Genomic DNA, 18,181 nt, shown 5'->3' with positions numbered 1-18,181 from the left:
CCAGCCATCCTATCCCTATCTCCTCAACCCCCAATAACCCTCAGTTTGTTTCGTGAGATTAAGAGTCTCTTGTGATTTGTCTCCCTCCCAATCCCATCTTGTTTCATTTTTTTCCTCCCTACTCCCCATAACCCCCTGCCCTGCCTCTCAAAATCTTCATATCAGAGAGATCATATGATAATTCTTTGTCTGACTTAGTTATTTCACTCAGCATAATACCCTCTAGTTCCATTCACGTTGTTGCAAAAGGCAAGATTTCATGTTTGATGGCTTCATAGTATTCCACAGTATATGTATACCACATCTTCTTTATCCATTCATCTTTGATGAACATCTAGGTTCTTTCCATAGTTTGGCTATTGTGGACATTGCTGCTATATACATTCGGGTGCACGGGCCCCTTAGGATCACTACATTTGTATCTTTAGAGTAAATACCCAGCAGTGCAATTGCTGGGTTACAGGGTAGCTCTATTTTCAAGTTTTTGAGGAACTTCCATACTGTTTTCCAAAGTGGCTGCACCAGCTTGCATTCCCACCAACAGTGTAGGAGCCTTCCCCTTTCTCTGAATCCTCACCAACATCTGTCGTTTCCTGACTTGTTAACTTCATTCATTCTGGCTGCCCACTCCCATTTCTGAGTGATGTGGAATAAGATAGAAAGTGGAATAAAGGAATGAGTGTTCTAAGTACCTCCTAAAGCACATTCTGGAATCTTGAGTTCAAAGCCAATGTAAGAAACCATATTATAATTACTCTTAAAATATGGGGCACCTGGATGGTTCAGTCAGTTAAGCATCTGCTTTTGACTCAGGTCATGATTCCAGGGTCCTGGGATCAAGACGGCGAGCCTGCATGGGATTCCCTGCTCAATGCGGAATCTGCTTCTACCTCTCCCTCTGCCCCTCCCCTATCTCCCCAACCCCTGATTGTGCACTCTCTCAAATAAATAAATAAAATATTTTTTAAAAGGTCTGCATAAGTGAACCTTTATTAATTTGACATATATAGGAATTATTACTGTTTTCCAAAAAGTATCCAAATAAAAGTTAAAAAAATAAAAGTAGTTTACAAAGGTAACTTAGAATAACAAAATTACCAGTTCTCATTAGTGCTCAGATAGGTGAAACGTGACAACTATATTCTCTATGCCAAGCCTGTTATGTTGTAGGCAGAATGCCCCCACAGATGTCCACGGCCTAATCCCTGGAACATGTGCATCACATGTACTTCACATAAGAAGAGACTTTGCGGATGTAATAAAGTTTTACATACATTAAAATAGGGAGGTTATCTGAGTGAGCCCAACTTATCCACATGAGCTCTTAAAAGCAGAGAACTTTCTCCAACTGGAGTTACAGAGATGCAGCAGAAAGGTAAATGAGGAAAAACTCATCCCACCATTGTTGTAGGGGGCCACATGGAAAACATGACAAGGAATGCAGGTATCTCCTAGGAGCAAATACTGGTTCCCAGCTGATAGTAAGCAAGGAAAACAGGGACCTCAGTCCTACAAATGCATAGCGTTGAAATCTGCCAGTTGTAATCAGGATGAGCCTGGAAGTGGTTTTCCCTGAATCTCCAAGGCCCAGTTCAGCTGACATACTGATTTTGGCCTTTTGTGAGCAGGGTTGAGAAACCAGTTGAGCCCAGCTGGACTTCAGACCTATACATTTGTGAGATAAACTGATGTTTTAAGCCACTACGATTTGTGGCAATTTGTTATGGCTGCAATAGAAAATTTATACTCAAATAAGTATTTTCTTAATTTATATTTCATTCTAAATATTTTAATTAGTCAAGATAGATTAAAAAATTAGAAGCGAATTATTTTATCACAGTTCTAGCTTTTTATTTCCTCACATCAATTTTATCACTAAAAGGAAAACATAATGTTTGGATGACTAGATTCTGAGCACTGAGGAATGCCAATTTTGAATTCATAAGTTAGTGTTTTGCTTTTAAAAATGTTTTTATTTTTTATATTTTTTAAGATTTTATTTATTTATTTGACAGAGAGAGAGAGATCACAGGTAGGAAGAGAGGCAGGCAGAAAGAGAAGGGGAAGCAGGCTCCCTGCTGAGCAGAGAGCCAGACTCGGGGCTCGATCCCAGGACCCTGAGATCATGACCGGAGAGGAAAGCAGAGGCTTAACCCACTGAGCCACCCAGGTGCCCCTTAAAATGCCATTTTCTCTAAGAATGTTTTATATGAAAATTATGACTCAACCGAATGCAATTTAATATAAGGGTCTATATAGGCCAAGCAGACCTGGGTGTTTCTGAACTATTCTAAAATATTAATTCATTATGTGTATGATCAGCTGGTGTTTACAGGGTTTGGGGACAGGAAGAATGCTACAGGAGCTCATTTCTTTGGAATATTCGTACTCAGTGTATCTCTCATCTTCTGAAATAGTTTTCCCATGGGTAATGGAAGCGCAGCAGAAATGAAAATCCTAGTTGAGTGAATTCCAGCCAATTCTCCAGTGTAAGAAAGTTAAACAAGCTTAAAAAGGGCCAACATATATCCTTAAGGAAGAAACTTATCTTTTTAGTGGAATGCTATGAAAGCTTTTGGTGTTCTTTTGGGAATAAGCATATATTTTTAGAATAATTAAAGCAATTTGTCACAGAAGGTAACTGACAAGGTATTGATAAACTTGGGGGAAAGATCACCTAGAGTAACTTGTATTGACTTATCCCTTCCTTGTAACTGTGGCTAGTGAGGTAGTTCAGTATGCATACTGAACTACCTCACTAGCCACAGTTACAAGGGTAGGTAGGTTAAAAAGGGCTGAACAGCCGAAGACAGTGCTTTTCAAACTTCTATTAGGAAGGATCAGTTCCTACCATTTGTTTTTCAACTTATCAACTGTGAATCAATAATTTTATAAAATACAGTAAAACTATATTACTATAAAAATGAAATAAAATCCCAAGACATAAAAGTTCTTGAATGTGTCTAGTACATATAGGTGCTAAATGTATGTTTAATGAGTGATTCAACTAATTTAATATGAGAGCCTATATATACCAAGTAGTTGACCCACAAATGAACATGTCTTCATTGGGAAGGTGAATGTATCTGGTATATTATTAGATCTGATGAAAGCAAGCACAGTCAGACATCTCACAACCAATAACATACATATTTTATGAGACCCTAGGATACATGACACTCCTTTCACTTAGAGAATGAAATAGCAAGCAAGGAAAATTAGAAGTACTAAAAGACTAAGTAGTCTCTGATTATTTTTCCTGTGATTTTGCCTTTTGTCCTAAACCCTAACTACCGAAACACAGATCAGGAACGACTATGAAGAACAATGCAAAAGTCTAATTAAATGCTTACAGATGAACAAAGGGCTCTACATTAAAGATATCCAGAGGGTATCTATAAAGTTTAATTTGTACTTACTTTTATGTGGAGGATTTTTAAGTGTAATAATGTGCATTCACATATAGCTTAGAATATTCTTTAAATATATTAAATTATATATTTATGTAATATTTATAATATATTCATAAGTATATATTTAATTATATATAAGTACCTGTATTTCAGGTTTAAGTGAGAAAAGTATTTAATCCTTTCACACATAGAACATTCTATATTTAGTCTCACGTTGTCCATAAAGCCAATGACCACTTCCTCTTCACAGAATCGAATGTAGTATCCCAATGCAATCTGCACTGATAACAGCAGAGGGCACTGTCATATGAAATGACCACTTTTCACTGTATGTAAGATTTCCTCCTCAGTTAAGAACTACTAGTTTTCAAAGAGGTTAGGATCTTTAAAAATTGTCTTATACACCAATACTACTTTAATATACATATTTATGTGAATACAAAGTGATATATTTCAATTGATAAATTGGAACCTCAGTCATAAATTATAAAAAAAGAAGAAAAATAATTTAATACTTTGAATGAATAAACTTAGTGGATCTCTCATACCATTTCTATTACTATATGATGCCATTTATATAGAGTTCAAAAAGAAGAAAAATAGAACATATCAGTTACAGGATAATTTCCTTTCTTAGCAAATAAGTAAAGTAAGAACTACTTTCATTAGGAAAAAAATTAATTCTCATAAAATTTAGGGTAACAGTTTCCCCTAGATGGAAATGAGAGGGCTGTTACTTAGAAGGGGTTTATAGGCAACTTCAGGATTCCTGACAATACTCCCATTCTTGATCCATATCATGGTAGCAGGTTCCCAATTTGTAACAGGTCACTAAACTCAACATTTATGTTTTATATATAGAAACGCCAAATATTTTAAGGCCTTACCAAAACCACTTCAGTAGTCAGAAAAATATACAAAAAAGGTAATCATAAAATGAATAGTATAAGAGGCGCCTAGGTGGCTCAGTGGGTTAAAGCCTCTGCCTTCAGCTCAAGTCATAATCCCAGGGTCCTGAGATTGAGGCCCGCAACAGGCTCTCTGCTCAGCAGGGAGCCCGCTTCCTCTGTCTCTGCCTGCCTCTCTATCTACTTGTGATCTCTGTCAAATAAATAAATAAAATCTTTAAATATAAAGACAATTTTTAAAGATCCTAACCTCTTTGAAAACTAGTAGTTCCTAACTGAGGAGGAAATCTTACATACAGTGAAAAGTGGTCATTTCATACATACATTTCATATTAAAAAAATAGTATACATGTAGAAAAACCTACTTTGAAAACAGGGGTTCTAAACCAGGGGCCCATGGATGAGATTTCATGCAAAGTTTCCTAAGATAGGGTTCATAGCTTTCACTACATTCTCAGAAAACTAGAAGAACATTCTCAAAAAACTAGTTGCAATGTGAAAATATCATCTGGATATAATATAGGTCCAGCTATCTTATACGTAACTGAGTTCCAAATGAAAAAGAATAAAACATATCCAACATAGAAGACTTTCGGGTTAAGGAAATCATTATCTTCATTCATGAAGTTAAAAATTCTGATGTGCTTAAATGCATAATAATTTGTGAAGTTATAATATGTGGAAGCAAAATGTACAACAATAGCATTAGGACAGAAGGAAATAAGGAATATACTATAGTGTTCTTGTATTTTATGAAAAATAGCATAATATTATTGGAAGGTGGGCTGTGATAAGTTTAAAATGCATCATATTAACTCTAAACCAACGAGTAAAAAAAAAAAATCTATAGATATATGCATATTTGTTTGTGTATGAATATAAAATGAGAAAATATTTTTCAGTATTTTATTAATATTTATTTTTCTATATATGCCAGACACTACAATTCCAGAAATTTGTATATTTTGGTTTTCTGTTTCATTTTTTTAGAAATATATTCTTATTTTATATATATGTACATACACACACACATATGTGTATAGTACATATACACACAAACATATATTTATATATAGGCATACCTCATTTTATTGTGCTTTGCTTTATTGCACTCTGCAGATATTGTGATTTTACAAATTGAAGCTTGAGAGCAAACCTGCCATCCAGCAAGCCTATCAGCTCTGTTTTTCTGATAGGTCTGCTGCCTTCATCTCTCCTTGTTGCATTGTGATAATTCTTATAATATTTCAAACTTTTTCATCATTATTATATTTGTTATAGTAATCTGTGATCAGTGATTTGTGATGTTACTATTGTAACTGTTTTGAGGTACCATGAGCCATGCCCATATTAAGACCACAAACTTAACTGATAAATGTTGTGTGATCTGACTGATCCACCCACTGGTCATTCCCCATCTCTCTCCTCCTCTTGGGCCTCCCTATTCTTTAACAGAAAAACTGAAATTAGGCCAATTAACAGTCCTGAAATGGCCTCAAAGTGTTCAAGTGAAAGGAAGAGTCTCATGTTTCATTTTAAACCAAAAGCTAGAAATGATTAAGCTTACTAAGAAAAGCATGTCAAAATCTGAGGTAAGATGAAGGCTAGGCTTCTTATACCAGTTAGCCAACTTGTGAATGCAAAGAAAAAGTTCTTAAAAGGAAATTAAAAGTGCTACTCCACTGAAAACACAAAATGATAAGACAGCAAAGCAGCCTTATTGTTGATACAAAGTTTCAGTAGTCAGGACAGAGATCAAACCAATACAACATTCCCTTAAATCTAAGCCTAATCCAAAGCAAGGGTCTAACTCTCTTCAACTCTAGGACAGCTGAGAGAGGGGAGGAAGCTGCAGAGGAAAAGTCTAAAAAAGCTAGCAACGACTGGCTCATGAGGTTTAAGGAAAGAAGGGATCTTTATAGCATAAAAGTGCAAGATGAAGCATCAAGCACTGAGGTAGAAGCTATAGCAAGTTAGAAGATCTAGCTAAGATAATTAATGAAGGTGGCTACACTAAACACATTTTCAATGTAGATGAAATAGCCTTCTACTGGAAGAAGATGCCATGTAGGACTTTCATAGCTAGAGAGCTTCAAGGCTTCAAAGGACAGGCTGACTGACTTGTTAGAGGCTAATGTAGCTGGTGACTCTAAGTTGAAGCCAATGTTCATTTACCATTCCAAAAATCTTAGAGGCCTTAAGAATTATGCTAAATCTACTAAATGTACTCTGTCTATGCTCTGCAAATGAAGCAACAAAGCCTGACTGATGGCACATCTGTTTACGACACAATTTAATCAATATTTCAAAACCCACTGTTGAAATCTACTACACTGAAAAAAAAATTCCTCTCAAAATATTAGATGGAGCTGGTCACCCAAGAGCTCAGACAAAGATATATGGGATTAATGTTGTCTTCAAACCTATAACACAACATCCATCTACAGCCTATGGATCAAGATATTATTTTGACTTTCAAGTCTTATTATTTAAGAAATACCAAAGTCTAGAGCTGCCATAAATAGTGATGCCTCTGATAGGTCATGACAAAGTAAACTGAAAACCTGGAAAGCATTCTCCACTCTAGATGCCATAAAGAACATTCATGATCCATGGGAAGAGGTCAAAATGTCAACATCAACAGGAGTTTGGAAAAAGTTGATTCTAACCCTCATGGATGACTTTGGAGAGATTCAAGATTCCAGTGGAGAAAGTAACTGCAAATGTGGTGGGATTAGCAAGAGAACTAGAATTGGAAGTGGAGCCTAAAGATATGACAGAACTGCTGCAATCTCATGATCAATGATGAATAGATAAGGAGTTGCTTCTTACAGATGACCAGAGAAAACAGTTTCTGAGGGGTGTCTGGGTAGCTCAGTTGGTTAAGTATCTACCTTCAGCTCAAGTCATGATCCAGGGTCCTGGGATTGAGCCCTGCGTTCGGCTCCCTGCTCAGCAGCAGTCTGTTTCTCCTCTGCCCCTCCCCTCCAGGTTGTCCTCTTTCTCGCTCTCAAATAATTGAAGAAAATCTTAAAAAAAAAAAAAAAGAAAGAAAGAAAAGAGAATGTTTTTTGGATTGGAATCTACCCTTTGTGAAGAGGCTGTAAAGATAGCTGAAATGACAACAAAGGACTCAGAGTATCACACAAACTTAGTTGATAAAGCAGTGGCAGGGTTGGAGAGGACTGACTCCAATTTTAAAGAAGTTCTATTGTAGGTAAAATCATCTATCAAACAGCCTTGCACGCCAAAGAGAATTAATTCATAAAAAGAAGAGTGAAGTGATGTGGTAAATTTGATTGTAGTCTTATTTTAAGAAACTGCCACAACCACAGAAAAAGCATTGCTTTTTTCATTAATCTAAAATATATTTGAGGGGTGCCTGGGTGGCTCAGTGGTTTAAGCCGCTGCCTTCGGCTCAGGTCATGATCTCAGGGTGCTGGGATCGAGTCCCGCATCGGGCTCTCTGCTCAGCGGGGAGCCTGCTTCCCTCTCTCTCTCTCTGTCTGCCTCTCCATCTACTTGTGATTTCTCTCTGTCAAATAAATAAATAAATAAAATCTTTAAAATATATTTGAAATAAGTAACTTAAAGTACACGTAACAGTACTCAAATATCTCACAATAAATGTCAAGAGTTGCCTAAGATATCTCTCCTTTACCAGTCCCATCTTCAGCCTGAATTACTGCTATGGTGTCCTTTGGTTCTATAAGTACAACAAAACTGATTTGGGTATTAACTAGAGTCATATGCATGTGATTTTTTTCTACAGTGTGTGAGGAAAAATGATTTTTTCAAGGAGTAAGTCATTATTGGAGCTACTGAATACACTCGCAGAATTATTATGGCTAGAATTCAGGATGTCCATTTTACAGGCAAACATTTTCAGGGGCATAGACCAGATTCAAATGAAGTAAGTTCATAAATGCAGTTGGCCTTTTAGGTTTAATCTCTTCCTTGGCTTTTGAATATACTTTTAATATTAATTTATAATTTATATTGTAAATTGTATTCATATATACTTTAGATTTAATATACTTTTAAATTCATACAAAAACCCAGTTTTCACTTAATGAAATACTCTTGTATTGGCAGAAGTGATCTATATCCCTTAAATATGAAGATTAGTTATCTAAAGAGGACCACAGCATTTTGTTTTGACTAGGCAGGAGATGACTCCATTCAAAAGTGGTTATCAAAGAGAACTGTTTCCAAGGCTTTAAGCCTGTCTCGTGCCTTCTCTTATCTTCTAGGAAAGCCTACTGACTTACAGTTTTACACTCAATGCATTTTGATTATTTATTAAATGAATCCTGGTTTCCTGACTGGTCAGAAAACATTAAACTCATGAAGGCTTGATGCTTGTTAAAATTAAAGTACAAAAAGGAAGACCTAGATTATTTTATTTTGTGTGGCATTTTATTAAATCACATTTAAAACTGTTGTACCATAACTCAAACTTTGAAAATGTGTAACTAACATTTTATCCTGTTATTTCTAGTAATTCAAGTTTTTTTATAGCTCAAGGGAACAATCTTGACAAAGAAAATTAAAATTTCAGTACAAATTATTGACCAATATAATATCTCCAGAGATAAAATTATATCCTTCTACATATATTGAGGGAGAGCTATATATTAAAAACATGAGACAGATGCTCATTTATATCTTTAACTATTACCACAAAATTTACAAAAAACACACTGAGTAGTAAGCTTTTCTGAGAGAAAGGAATGTGAAAGGATGATTTTAGAATACTTTTAGTCATTAAATATTACCTTAAAAACAAAATAAAAGCATAAACAAATCTCAACTAAAATCCCTGAATACTCAAACAACTAAAGCAGTATCAGAGATATAGGTCTGAATGCAAATTTAGATTCAGCCTTTGACTACTTTTTTAAAGCTTTCTTATGTGCTAAAGCAATAGTTTTGAGTAACTAAAGATACATTAATTCCATTTTAGCTGCAAAAGCATTTTATATTTGTTTTGATTACAAAATTATTGTATGTCTTCTTGGCTCTGGCGCTCTGATACATTGCCCTTTTTTTAATGTACTGGGATGAGTTTCAATAATCTGTTTAATTCTCACTTTCATACATATAGCAGAAGAAAAGCATTTAAATGATGCTCCATTTTTACCTTCAATTTTATAAGTCTGTTCATTTTTTAACACATATGACACAATATATTGCACCATCTAAATTAAGATTTTTTTTCAAGCATCAAATTCTAATAATCAATAATCAGTTCTTCTTCCTTATTCTTTAAATACCTCAAAAATACATTAACATATATGTGTGCATATAGCTATATATTATAAATGTATTTATACACATAAGTATATGTATATATAAATGTATACCTGCATATGAAATGAAAATCAGGATTTAAAATACTACATAAACTCAGTTGATAAAGCTGTGGCAGAGTTTGAGAGGACTGACTCCAATTTTGAAAAAAGTTCTGTGGGTAAAATGCTATCAAGCTACAGATATAGTGAAGAGAAGGGGCACCTGCATCCCAGTGTTCATAGCAGCAATGTCCACAATAGCTAAACTGTAGAAGGAGTCGAGATGCCCTTCAACAGATGACTGGATAAAGAAGATACGGGATATATATCTATATATGTATAGATATATATATACACACACACAATGGAATATTACTCAGCCATCAGAAAGAATGAATACCTACCATTCAAATCAACATGGATGGAATTGGAGGGGATTAAGCTAAGTGAAATAAGTCAAGCAGAGAAAGACAATTATCATATGGTTTCACCTATATGTGGAACATAAGGAATAGCACAGAAGACCATAGGGGAAGGGAGTGAAAACTGAAGTGGGGGATATTAGAGAGGGACACAAACCATGAGAGACTATGGATTTGGGGAAACAAACTGTGGGTCTAAGAGGGGAGGGAGGTGGGGGGTAGCCAGGTGATAGGTATTAAGGAGGGCTTGTTTTGTGATGAGAACTGGGTGTTATACACAACTAATGAATCACTGAACACTACATCAAAAACTAATGATGTACGTACGATATGATGGCTAACTGAACTAACCAACTAACTAAATAAATAAACGGCACTGTTTCCTCAAAAAAAAAATGCTATCAAATAGCATCGCATACTACAGAGAAATTGTTCATGAAAGAGAAAGTCCGTCAATGAAGTGAGCTTCACTGTTGTCTTATTTTAAGAAACTGCCACAGCCACCCCAACCTTCAGCCGATCACCACCCTACTCATTCATCCAATATCAACACTGAGGCAAAACCCTCCACCAGTGAAGAGATCACAACTCACTTAAGTAAGTGCAGATGATGGTTAGCCGTTTTTTAGCCATAAAATACTTTTTAATTAAGGTATGTACATTGTTTTTTCAGACATAATGCTATTGCACACAATGGACTACAAAATAATGTAAATATAACTTTTACATGTACTGGGAAATGAAAAATTCATTTGACTAGCTTTACTGCAATATTTGTTTTATTGTGATAGATGGAACCAAACCTGTAGTATCTCTAAGGTGTGCCTGTATATAGTAATATATGTAATAAATACATAAAAATATATGTTAATATACATAACAAATTCACACTACTATTTAAATATTTGTTTATATATAAATGTATTACTAGAAAAAAATATATTTTTATATATAACACAAACAGGTATAGTTAATATTAGAGATAAAATGAGATCATAAAAAATAATCTAGAAAGAGGCAGGAAGAAAAAGTAAGAAAGAATAAACAATAGATGGGACAAACAGAAAATAAAGACTAAGATAACAGGTTTAAACCCTATTATATCAATAATGAAGAATATAAATGGTATAAGCACTCTAATTAAAAGGCAGAGATTATGAGACTGGAAAAAAAAGCAACACCCAAATATGTACCATCTACTAACTAGAATTACCTTTAAAAAATACAGCATAGGTTAAAATGAAAGGACAGAAAAAGATATATCACAGAAATATTAATCATAAGAAAGCTGGATGACTATATAAACAATAGATTCCTGATTAGACCCTGGATTAGAAAAAAGACAGTATGACAACTGAAAAAATTTGAATAAGGTCTTTCAATTAGTTAAAAGTTCTGTAACAAACAATATTAATTTCTTGATTTGATAATTATACTGTGGTTATGTATGATATTAACATTTGGGGAAACGAGTGAAAGGTTTATAGGAATTATTTGTGTAAATTCTACAAGTTTTTCATAATTCCATAATTAATACAAATGGAAAAGCTAAAAACATTTTTTAAAAAAACTCTGCTCTTCAAAAGACACAAAATAAAAAGGCTGAATGTACACAATACTTATATTCGACAAAAAAAGTTACATATTTGACTTAACATAAAACGACTTTTATCCATAATACATAATAATATGTAATATGCATAGAAAGGCATACCACTGAGCAACAAAATGAACAAACCACTGATATATGGAATAACACATATGAATCTCGAACACAAATTGTAGTATATCCACACAACAACATTAAAAAGGAATGAGGTAGTGATGCATGGTACAACACTGACGCATCTCAAAATAATTACACTGAATGAAAGAAGCCAGAAACACACACACAAATATATACTGAATGAATCTATTTATAAAAGAAAAAGCTAAAAATAAACCAAAAAAACAAATTAAAAAAATTTTTTTTTCTTTTTTATTTGACAGAGATCACAAATCGGCAGAGAGACAGGCGGAGAGAAGGGAAGCAGGCTTCCTGCCGAGCAAAGAGCCCAATGTGGGGCTTGATCCCAGGACCCTGGGATCACGACCTGAGTCAAAGGCAGAGGCTTTAACTCACTGAGCCACCCAGGCGCACCCCCCCGCCCCCACCAAATCTTATTTAGAGTGAAAAAGTGATCAGTGTTTGCCTTGGATTAAGGTGGGAATTGCTTGGGCAACAGTATATGCAAACATGTGGAGTTGATAAAAATGTTCTATATCTTGATTGTGGAGGTGGTTACACAGTACAGAATGTAAATTATACTATGATAAAAGTGATTTAAGACTTGTTAAAATGAAGGCTAGAAGAGAGAAGTCTTTGATTAAGTAATATACACCTTTAAGCATTCTTAATTTTAAGTTTTTCTCTTTCTTTTTCATGGGTATCTTTTATTATAGCACCATGACTATTTTCATAGCATTTTAGTACAGTGCATAGATTACAAGATTTAGCTTATATACTTTGATAATCTGAACTTTGAAAAACATGAAAGTTTGTGATTCAAAGAAACAGAGCTGAAAGGGAATGAAAATGCTGAATTAATCAGCTATTTTTCTTCTAGTCTACTACCCTACATGCCAGAAAGGAATGGCTTTCTCTTTAGTATCTGAAAGGGAGAGTCAGAATTTTAAACACTGAAAGTCCCCTCTTAATGTATGTTCCAACATTCTCCTTCCAGGCTCAAGTGTATGATGAATAGGAAAAAAGGAGTGAGGCCAGGATTAGCCTTAACGTTGAAAATCATCTCCAGTGAAAGGAGAATTAATAAGTTTAAAACTATACCAGGTCACCTGTGTGGCTCAGTTAGTTAAACACCCATCTCTTGATTTTGGCTCAGGTCATGATCTCAGGGTTCTGGGATCAAGCCCCACTTTGTGTAGCCTGCCTGAGATTCTCTCTCTCCCTCTCCATCTGCCCCCCCAAATTGTGTGCTCTCCCTCTCTCCCAAAAATAAAATAAAAATGTTTAAAACTATGCCAAAATATTACCACACTGACATTTCTGTAGAAGTCTAGGAGTCGTAAGGTAATCTTAAGACTCTAATCAATATCATGTGTGCATCAGTGTGTACCCTGGTTAAGTGTTATGCTAAGTATCTACATATCCATTAGATCATTCACATTTATAAACATTTAGCAGAGATTATTTCTATTTTATAAAGATATTGAGACTTAGATAGTTATTTAAAGTCATATACCATCGGGAGGGAGACAAACCATAAAAGACTCAATCTCACAAAACAAACTGAGGGTTGCTGGGGCGTGGGAGGGTAGGGATAGGGTGGCTGGGTTATGGACATTGGGGAGGGTATGTGCTACAGTGAGTGCTGTGAAGTGTGTAAGCCTGATGATTCACAGACCTATACCCGGGGCAAATAATACATTATATGTTAATAAAAAGAATAAAAATTTAAAAAAAAAGTCAAATACAGTTGACACATGAACAGTATGGGGTTTAGGGGCACTTAGCATCCATGCAGTCAAAAATCTGCATAGAACTTTTGACTTCTCAAAACTTAACTACTAACAGCCTACTGTCAACCAAAAGCCTTACTGATAACATAAACAGCAAATTAACACATATTTTTTATGTTACATGTATTATGTACTGTATTCTTACAATAAAGTAAGTCAGAGGGGGAAAAAATTGTTATTAAGAAAACTATAGGGGCGCCTGGGTGGCTCAGTGGGTTAAGCCGCTGCCTTCGGCTCAGGTCGTGATCTCAGGGTCCTGGGATCGAGCCTCGCATCGGGCTCTCTGCTCAGCGGGGAGCCTGCTTCCTCCTCTCTCTCTGCCTGCCTCCCTGCCTACTTGTGATCTCTGTCTGTCAAATAAATAAATAAAATCTTTAAAAAAAAAAAAAAAAAAAAAAAAGAAAACTATAAGGAAGAGAGGCTCCTGGTTAAGCATCTGACTCTTGATTTTGGCTCAGGTCATGATCTCAGTGTCCTGGGATCAAGCCCTGCTTCAGGCTCTGCACTTAGTGTAGAGTCTGCTTGGGATGCTCTCTCTCCCTCTCCCTCTGCCCATACCCTTGGTCATTCTCTCCTTCTCTCTCCAAAATAAATTAAATCTTAAAAAATAGAAAGAAAGAAAGAAAGAAAGAAAGAAAGAAAGAAAGAAAGAAAGAAACCATAAGGAAGAGAAAATACATTTATAATACTTTACTGTATTCATATGGAGGGGAAGGGGTGGGAGGATGGGGGAGGATGGGGTAACTTGGTGATGGGACACTGGGGAGGGCATGTGTTGTAATGAGTACTAGATATTATGTAAGACTGATGCATCACAGACCTGTGCCTCTGAAACAAATAATATATGTCAATTAACTGAATTTAAATTAAAAAAAAATTGATAAGAAGAAAATAGTCACTAACTGATCATCCTGTTTAAGAATATAATTAATATTTATATTCCAGCAAAAAATAAGTTTGAGCATGTTGATTATATTTGTGGAGAGAGTAAAGCGATTTTCAACTTACCTGAAATCACATGCTGTAGTAACTTCTGCTCCTCCACCTAATGCCCGACCTTGAATCAGCGCAACACTTATTAAAGGGAGTCTGTTTGTTGAAGGAAGAAAGGAAAAAATGGATGTTAATATTTTTCCTTTCTATATTAACTTACAAATATTACTCTAAAAAAACTTGAGATGCAGTAGAAACAAAATTATTGAACTGTGTTCACAATAACAAACATACCTCAAAGGATAGCGGAACCCTGTGTGTATCGTGAGGAATAACAGTGTAATTCTTAAGATATAATAATTCATACTAAATGCTATGTAAGTTTATCAAACTACCTCCCTGAATCATTATTTTTAAACTATTAACTCTATTTTTATATATTGAATATAGATAAAATATATAAAGTATATAAGTACCATATGAAATATATACCTTACATATATTTTTATATATTACTAACTGCATTTTTAACTATATATTGTAACTTTCTCCTAAATAAATGAATGTTTTTTATGTAATATACAGCTCCTACAACTCCTCAGGCACTGACAATCAAGAATAATTCAATGTGATCTTATCTTACTCCATTTTCATTGATGTCAAGATAGATGGTAAAATTAAGGCTACATCCAAAGGGAGGAAATGTGGCAGAGAAGACTAAGCTCCAAACTGTGTTATTATAAAGATTCCTACCAAATGCTTTTTTTTATTACCTATTGAAATGATCAATAAACTAAAACTATATAAAGGAATAGGTCTGTGGTAAAAATAAATCTCTTCACCTTTCCTGTATGCAAAGACCCACTTTGGAGGAGTGTGTGAGTATTACAAGGTAAATCCATATGCTTTGAAAGTATGGAATATTTTGTAGGTTCTAACTAAATGCAAAGCTGCACACCTAAAGTAATGGAAAATATATTAACACATTCTGCTTCCAAATAAAAGGGATCAAAAAACTTTAAGATTTATATAAGAAAAAGTCAAGTTAGGGAAAGGAAGGTGAAGAGGAACTAAAGCAATGAAAAAAAGTATTTTAGAATAATGTTTTGATTCCATTATTCATTCTAGTCTCTCACATATGAAGAGCACCAAAAATAGAGTGATGGTCAACTAGCCAATTAGTAAGTATGCTAAATAATATGGAATCTTAGTTTTTATAATTTTATAAGCTCTTTAGGAAAAGTGCTATGTCAAAAATTTTTTTATCTCTCCCTTCTCTTATCTTTAAATACCTATGCATACTTCACTAATATTTAATTAAATGACTATTCTAGATAGCACAAATAGATAGTTCATCATTAAAATAAATATAATTTGAAAAGCGGGTATTTTTTAACTGGTGTAAAACAGAACAATGAAGAGCTCTTTTTGTTTTTTTAAATTTCATATTTTAAAAAGAAGATACATTACCTCATCAATCTTGTTAAGGTGTTCTGCATGAACATACATAAGACCAGTCCATCCTTTAAAAAAGAATACGCATAAACACAAAGTATAAGTGTATTATATAAGAAATTTTTCACTTTTTTTCAGGATTTAGAAAGAAATGAAGCCAAAAATATAACCAACTTTTTTTAAAATGAGGTTTTTACTTAAAACTCTTTGATGCTGTCAGAAATGCAAATGATGCAGTATTAGATTTTGTTGCCCTCTTAGGACCCCTTGAGCTCAGCTCTACCTGAGGTTATTAGCAAAGACTTTCGCATGTGAGTCAGACCACATACTGCAGAAGAGTGTGAAGTTCTACTCAGGGTAAGTGGGAGAAAGAGACATAAGATACACCCATTTATTATCCCAAATTCTGATTCCCTAAGAATATAAAAATATGAAAAACAAATTTCTTAAAAGTACAGTTGACCCTTGAACAACACAGATTTCAATGGCATGGATTCACTTACATGTGGACTTTTTATAGTACAGGACTGTGAATGTGGTGAATGTGTGAATGTGTATTTTCTTCCTTATGATTTTCTTAATAACGTTTTTTCTGTAGCTTACTTTATTGTAAGACTATAGTATATAATATATATAACATACAAAATATGTGTTAATCAACTGTTTATGTTAGTAGTAAGGCTTCCACTCAACAGTAAACTATGAGAAATTAAGTTATTGGGTAGTCAAAAGTTATATGCAGATTTTCAACTGCGAAGGGTCAGGGGCCCTAACCCCTGCATTGTCCAAGGGTCAGCTGTAGTCTAAACTTACTGCCTCTTCTTTTGTAACTCTCATATGTCTTTAAACCTAGTGTAATCTAGTCTTCAGTCTTCCCTCAAAAGACTCCCCTCAAAGGTTTCAAATAATCTTCTATTTGTTAAATGACTTTTCCTTATCCTTATTCTCCTGTCTCTATAACATGGGTATCTTGCTTTGAACGGTTTCTGTATTTTGAAAGCCTCTTATAGTTTCTAGCAATACTTTCCACTCTTGATTATCTTCCTATTTCTTGGATTGTTCCTATCCAGTTTTCTTCTTTGCCTCTTCTTTTTTAGCTAAATAAGTAATTTAATACCTGTAAATTCATGTATTCCTCAAAATCCAATCCATGATTCTCTTTCTCTTCTTTACCTACAAATTCTTCCTTGGAAGTCTCATCCATCCCCATTGCTTCAACTCTTGTTTCATGCAGACTCCCAAAACCTCCTAGAAATTTCACATTCTGCCAAGATTTCAAATTCAGCATGGCAAAATCAAATGGGAGTGGAAAGAGCTGAGTTTGGATCCTAGAGCTACTACTTAATAATAACATGAATTGGAGCAAGTCTTAACTGAACTGAGTTTCCTCATCTAAAAGGAAGGAGTGACAAATAAAAAATACTTGTTCTATTTGACTTAAATGATGGTTGGAAAGATGAAAATGTACCTAGATACTCTGTAAAAAAAAAAAAAAAGGATCTTCTGGTCAATAAGGCTCAGAATTTTAGTATTTTCTTTGATTCTTCTGTTTTACAGTTCACTTCCAATTATTTACCAAATCCTTTGAAGTATTTCCAAAATAAATCACTTCATTTTCTATTTGCACTGCTGCTACCCTAGCTCAGACTTATGTTACTCCTACTTAGATTACGACAACAGCCTTGTTTCCTAACTAGAAATGCATTTCCTAACTATACTGCATCAAAGTATATTATATTATACAAGGTATTTTAAGAAATGCTTAACAAACTGAGAAGAGTGCCAAATAGAAGAAATTCATTTCAGTTGGGTCAGGGTAGTTGGGAAGGCTTTATAGAGGGGAAGGGAAGATGGCATTTGCTAGGTCTACACAGTAAGCCTCTAGAGAAGTTGACAAAATGCCTTTTTTATCCTCAGAAGCTAATGCAATTTTTTGCATATATTTGCTTTTGAAGTTAAGTGAATCAGATGAATTTTAGATGGAAAACTATGTTATTCTAGAAAACAAATGTACTCAATGAAAGGTAAAAAACCAACATAAATATAAACTTCCTAACTGAAAGCCTTTATCACCAAGGTCATTCTATATTATAAATTGAAAAGAAAAGTAACACAAGCACAAAGAGCTAGAAGGTTTAAAACTAGACTGATTTATAATCTATTAAAATCTATACAGTAGGGGCGCCTGGGTGGCTCAGTGAGTTAAAGCCTCTGCCTTCAGCTCAGGTCATGATCCC

At 34.5% G+C, this 18,181-nt stretch overlaps 1 protein-coding gene across 6 annotated transcripts in view; it reads right to left on the bottom strand.

Annotated features, from left to right (window-relative positions):
• ECHDC1 (ethylmalonyl-CoA decarboxylase 1) overlaps nt 1-18,181 on the bottom strand; it is a 68,721-nt gene that overhangs the window by 19,958 nt on the left and 30,582 nt on the right. For all 6 annotated transcript variants that reach the window (XM_082729891.1, XM_082729894.1, XM_082729893.1 and 3 more), the window contains exons 4-5: nt 15,960-16,012; nt 14,565-14,645 (exon numbers count right to left, since the gene is read on the bottom strand). In XM_082729891.1, coding sequence (XP_082586017.1) covers nt 14,565-14,645; nt 15,960-16,012 — 134 coding nt within the window. The remainder of the gene's footprint in view (nt 1-14,564; nt 14,646-15,959; nt 16,013-18,181) is intronic.

This window comes from Mustela nivalis, assembly GCF_964662115.1.
Source record: "Mustela nivalis genome assembly, chromosome: 5".
Taxonomy (NCBI): Eukaryota; Metazoa; Chordata; class Mammalia; order Carnivora; family Mustelidae; genus Mustela; species Mustela nivalis.
The sequence above is the reverse complement of the archived record's forward strand: the minus strand, read 5'-3'. Positions and strand labels throughout refer to the sequence as shown.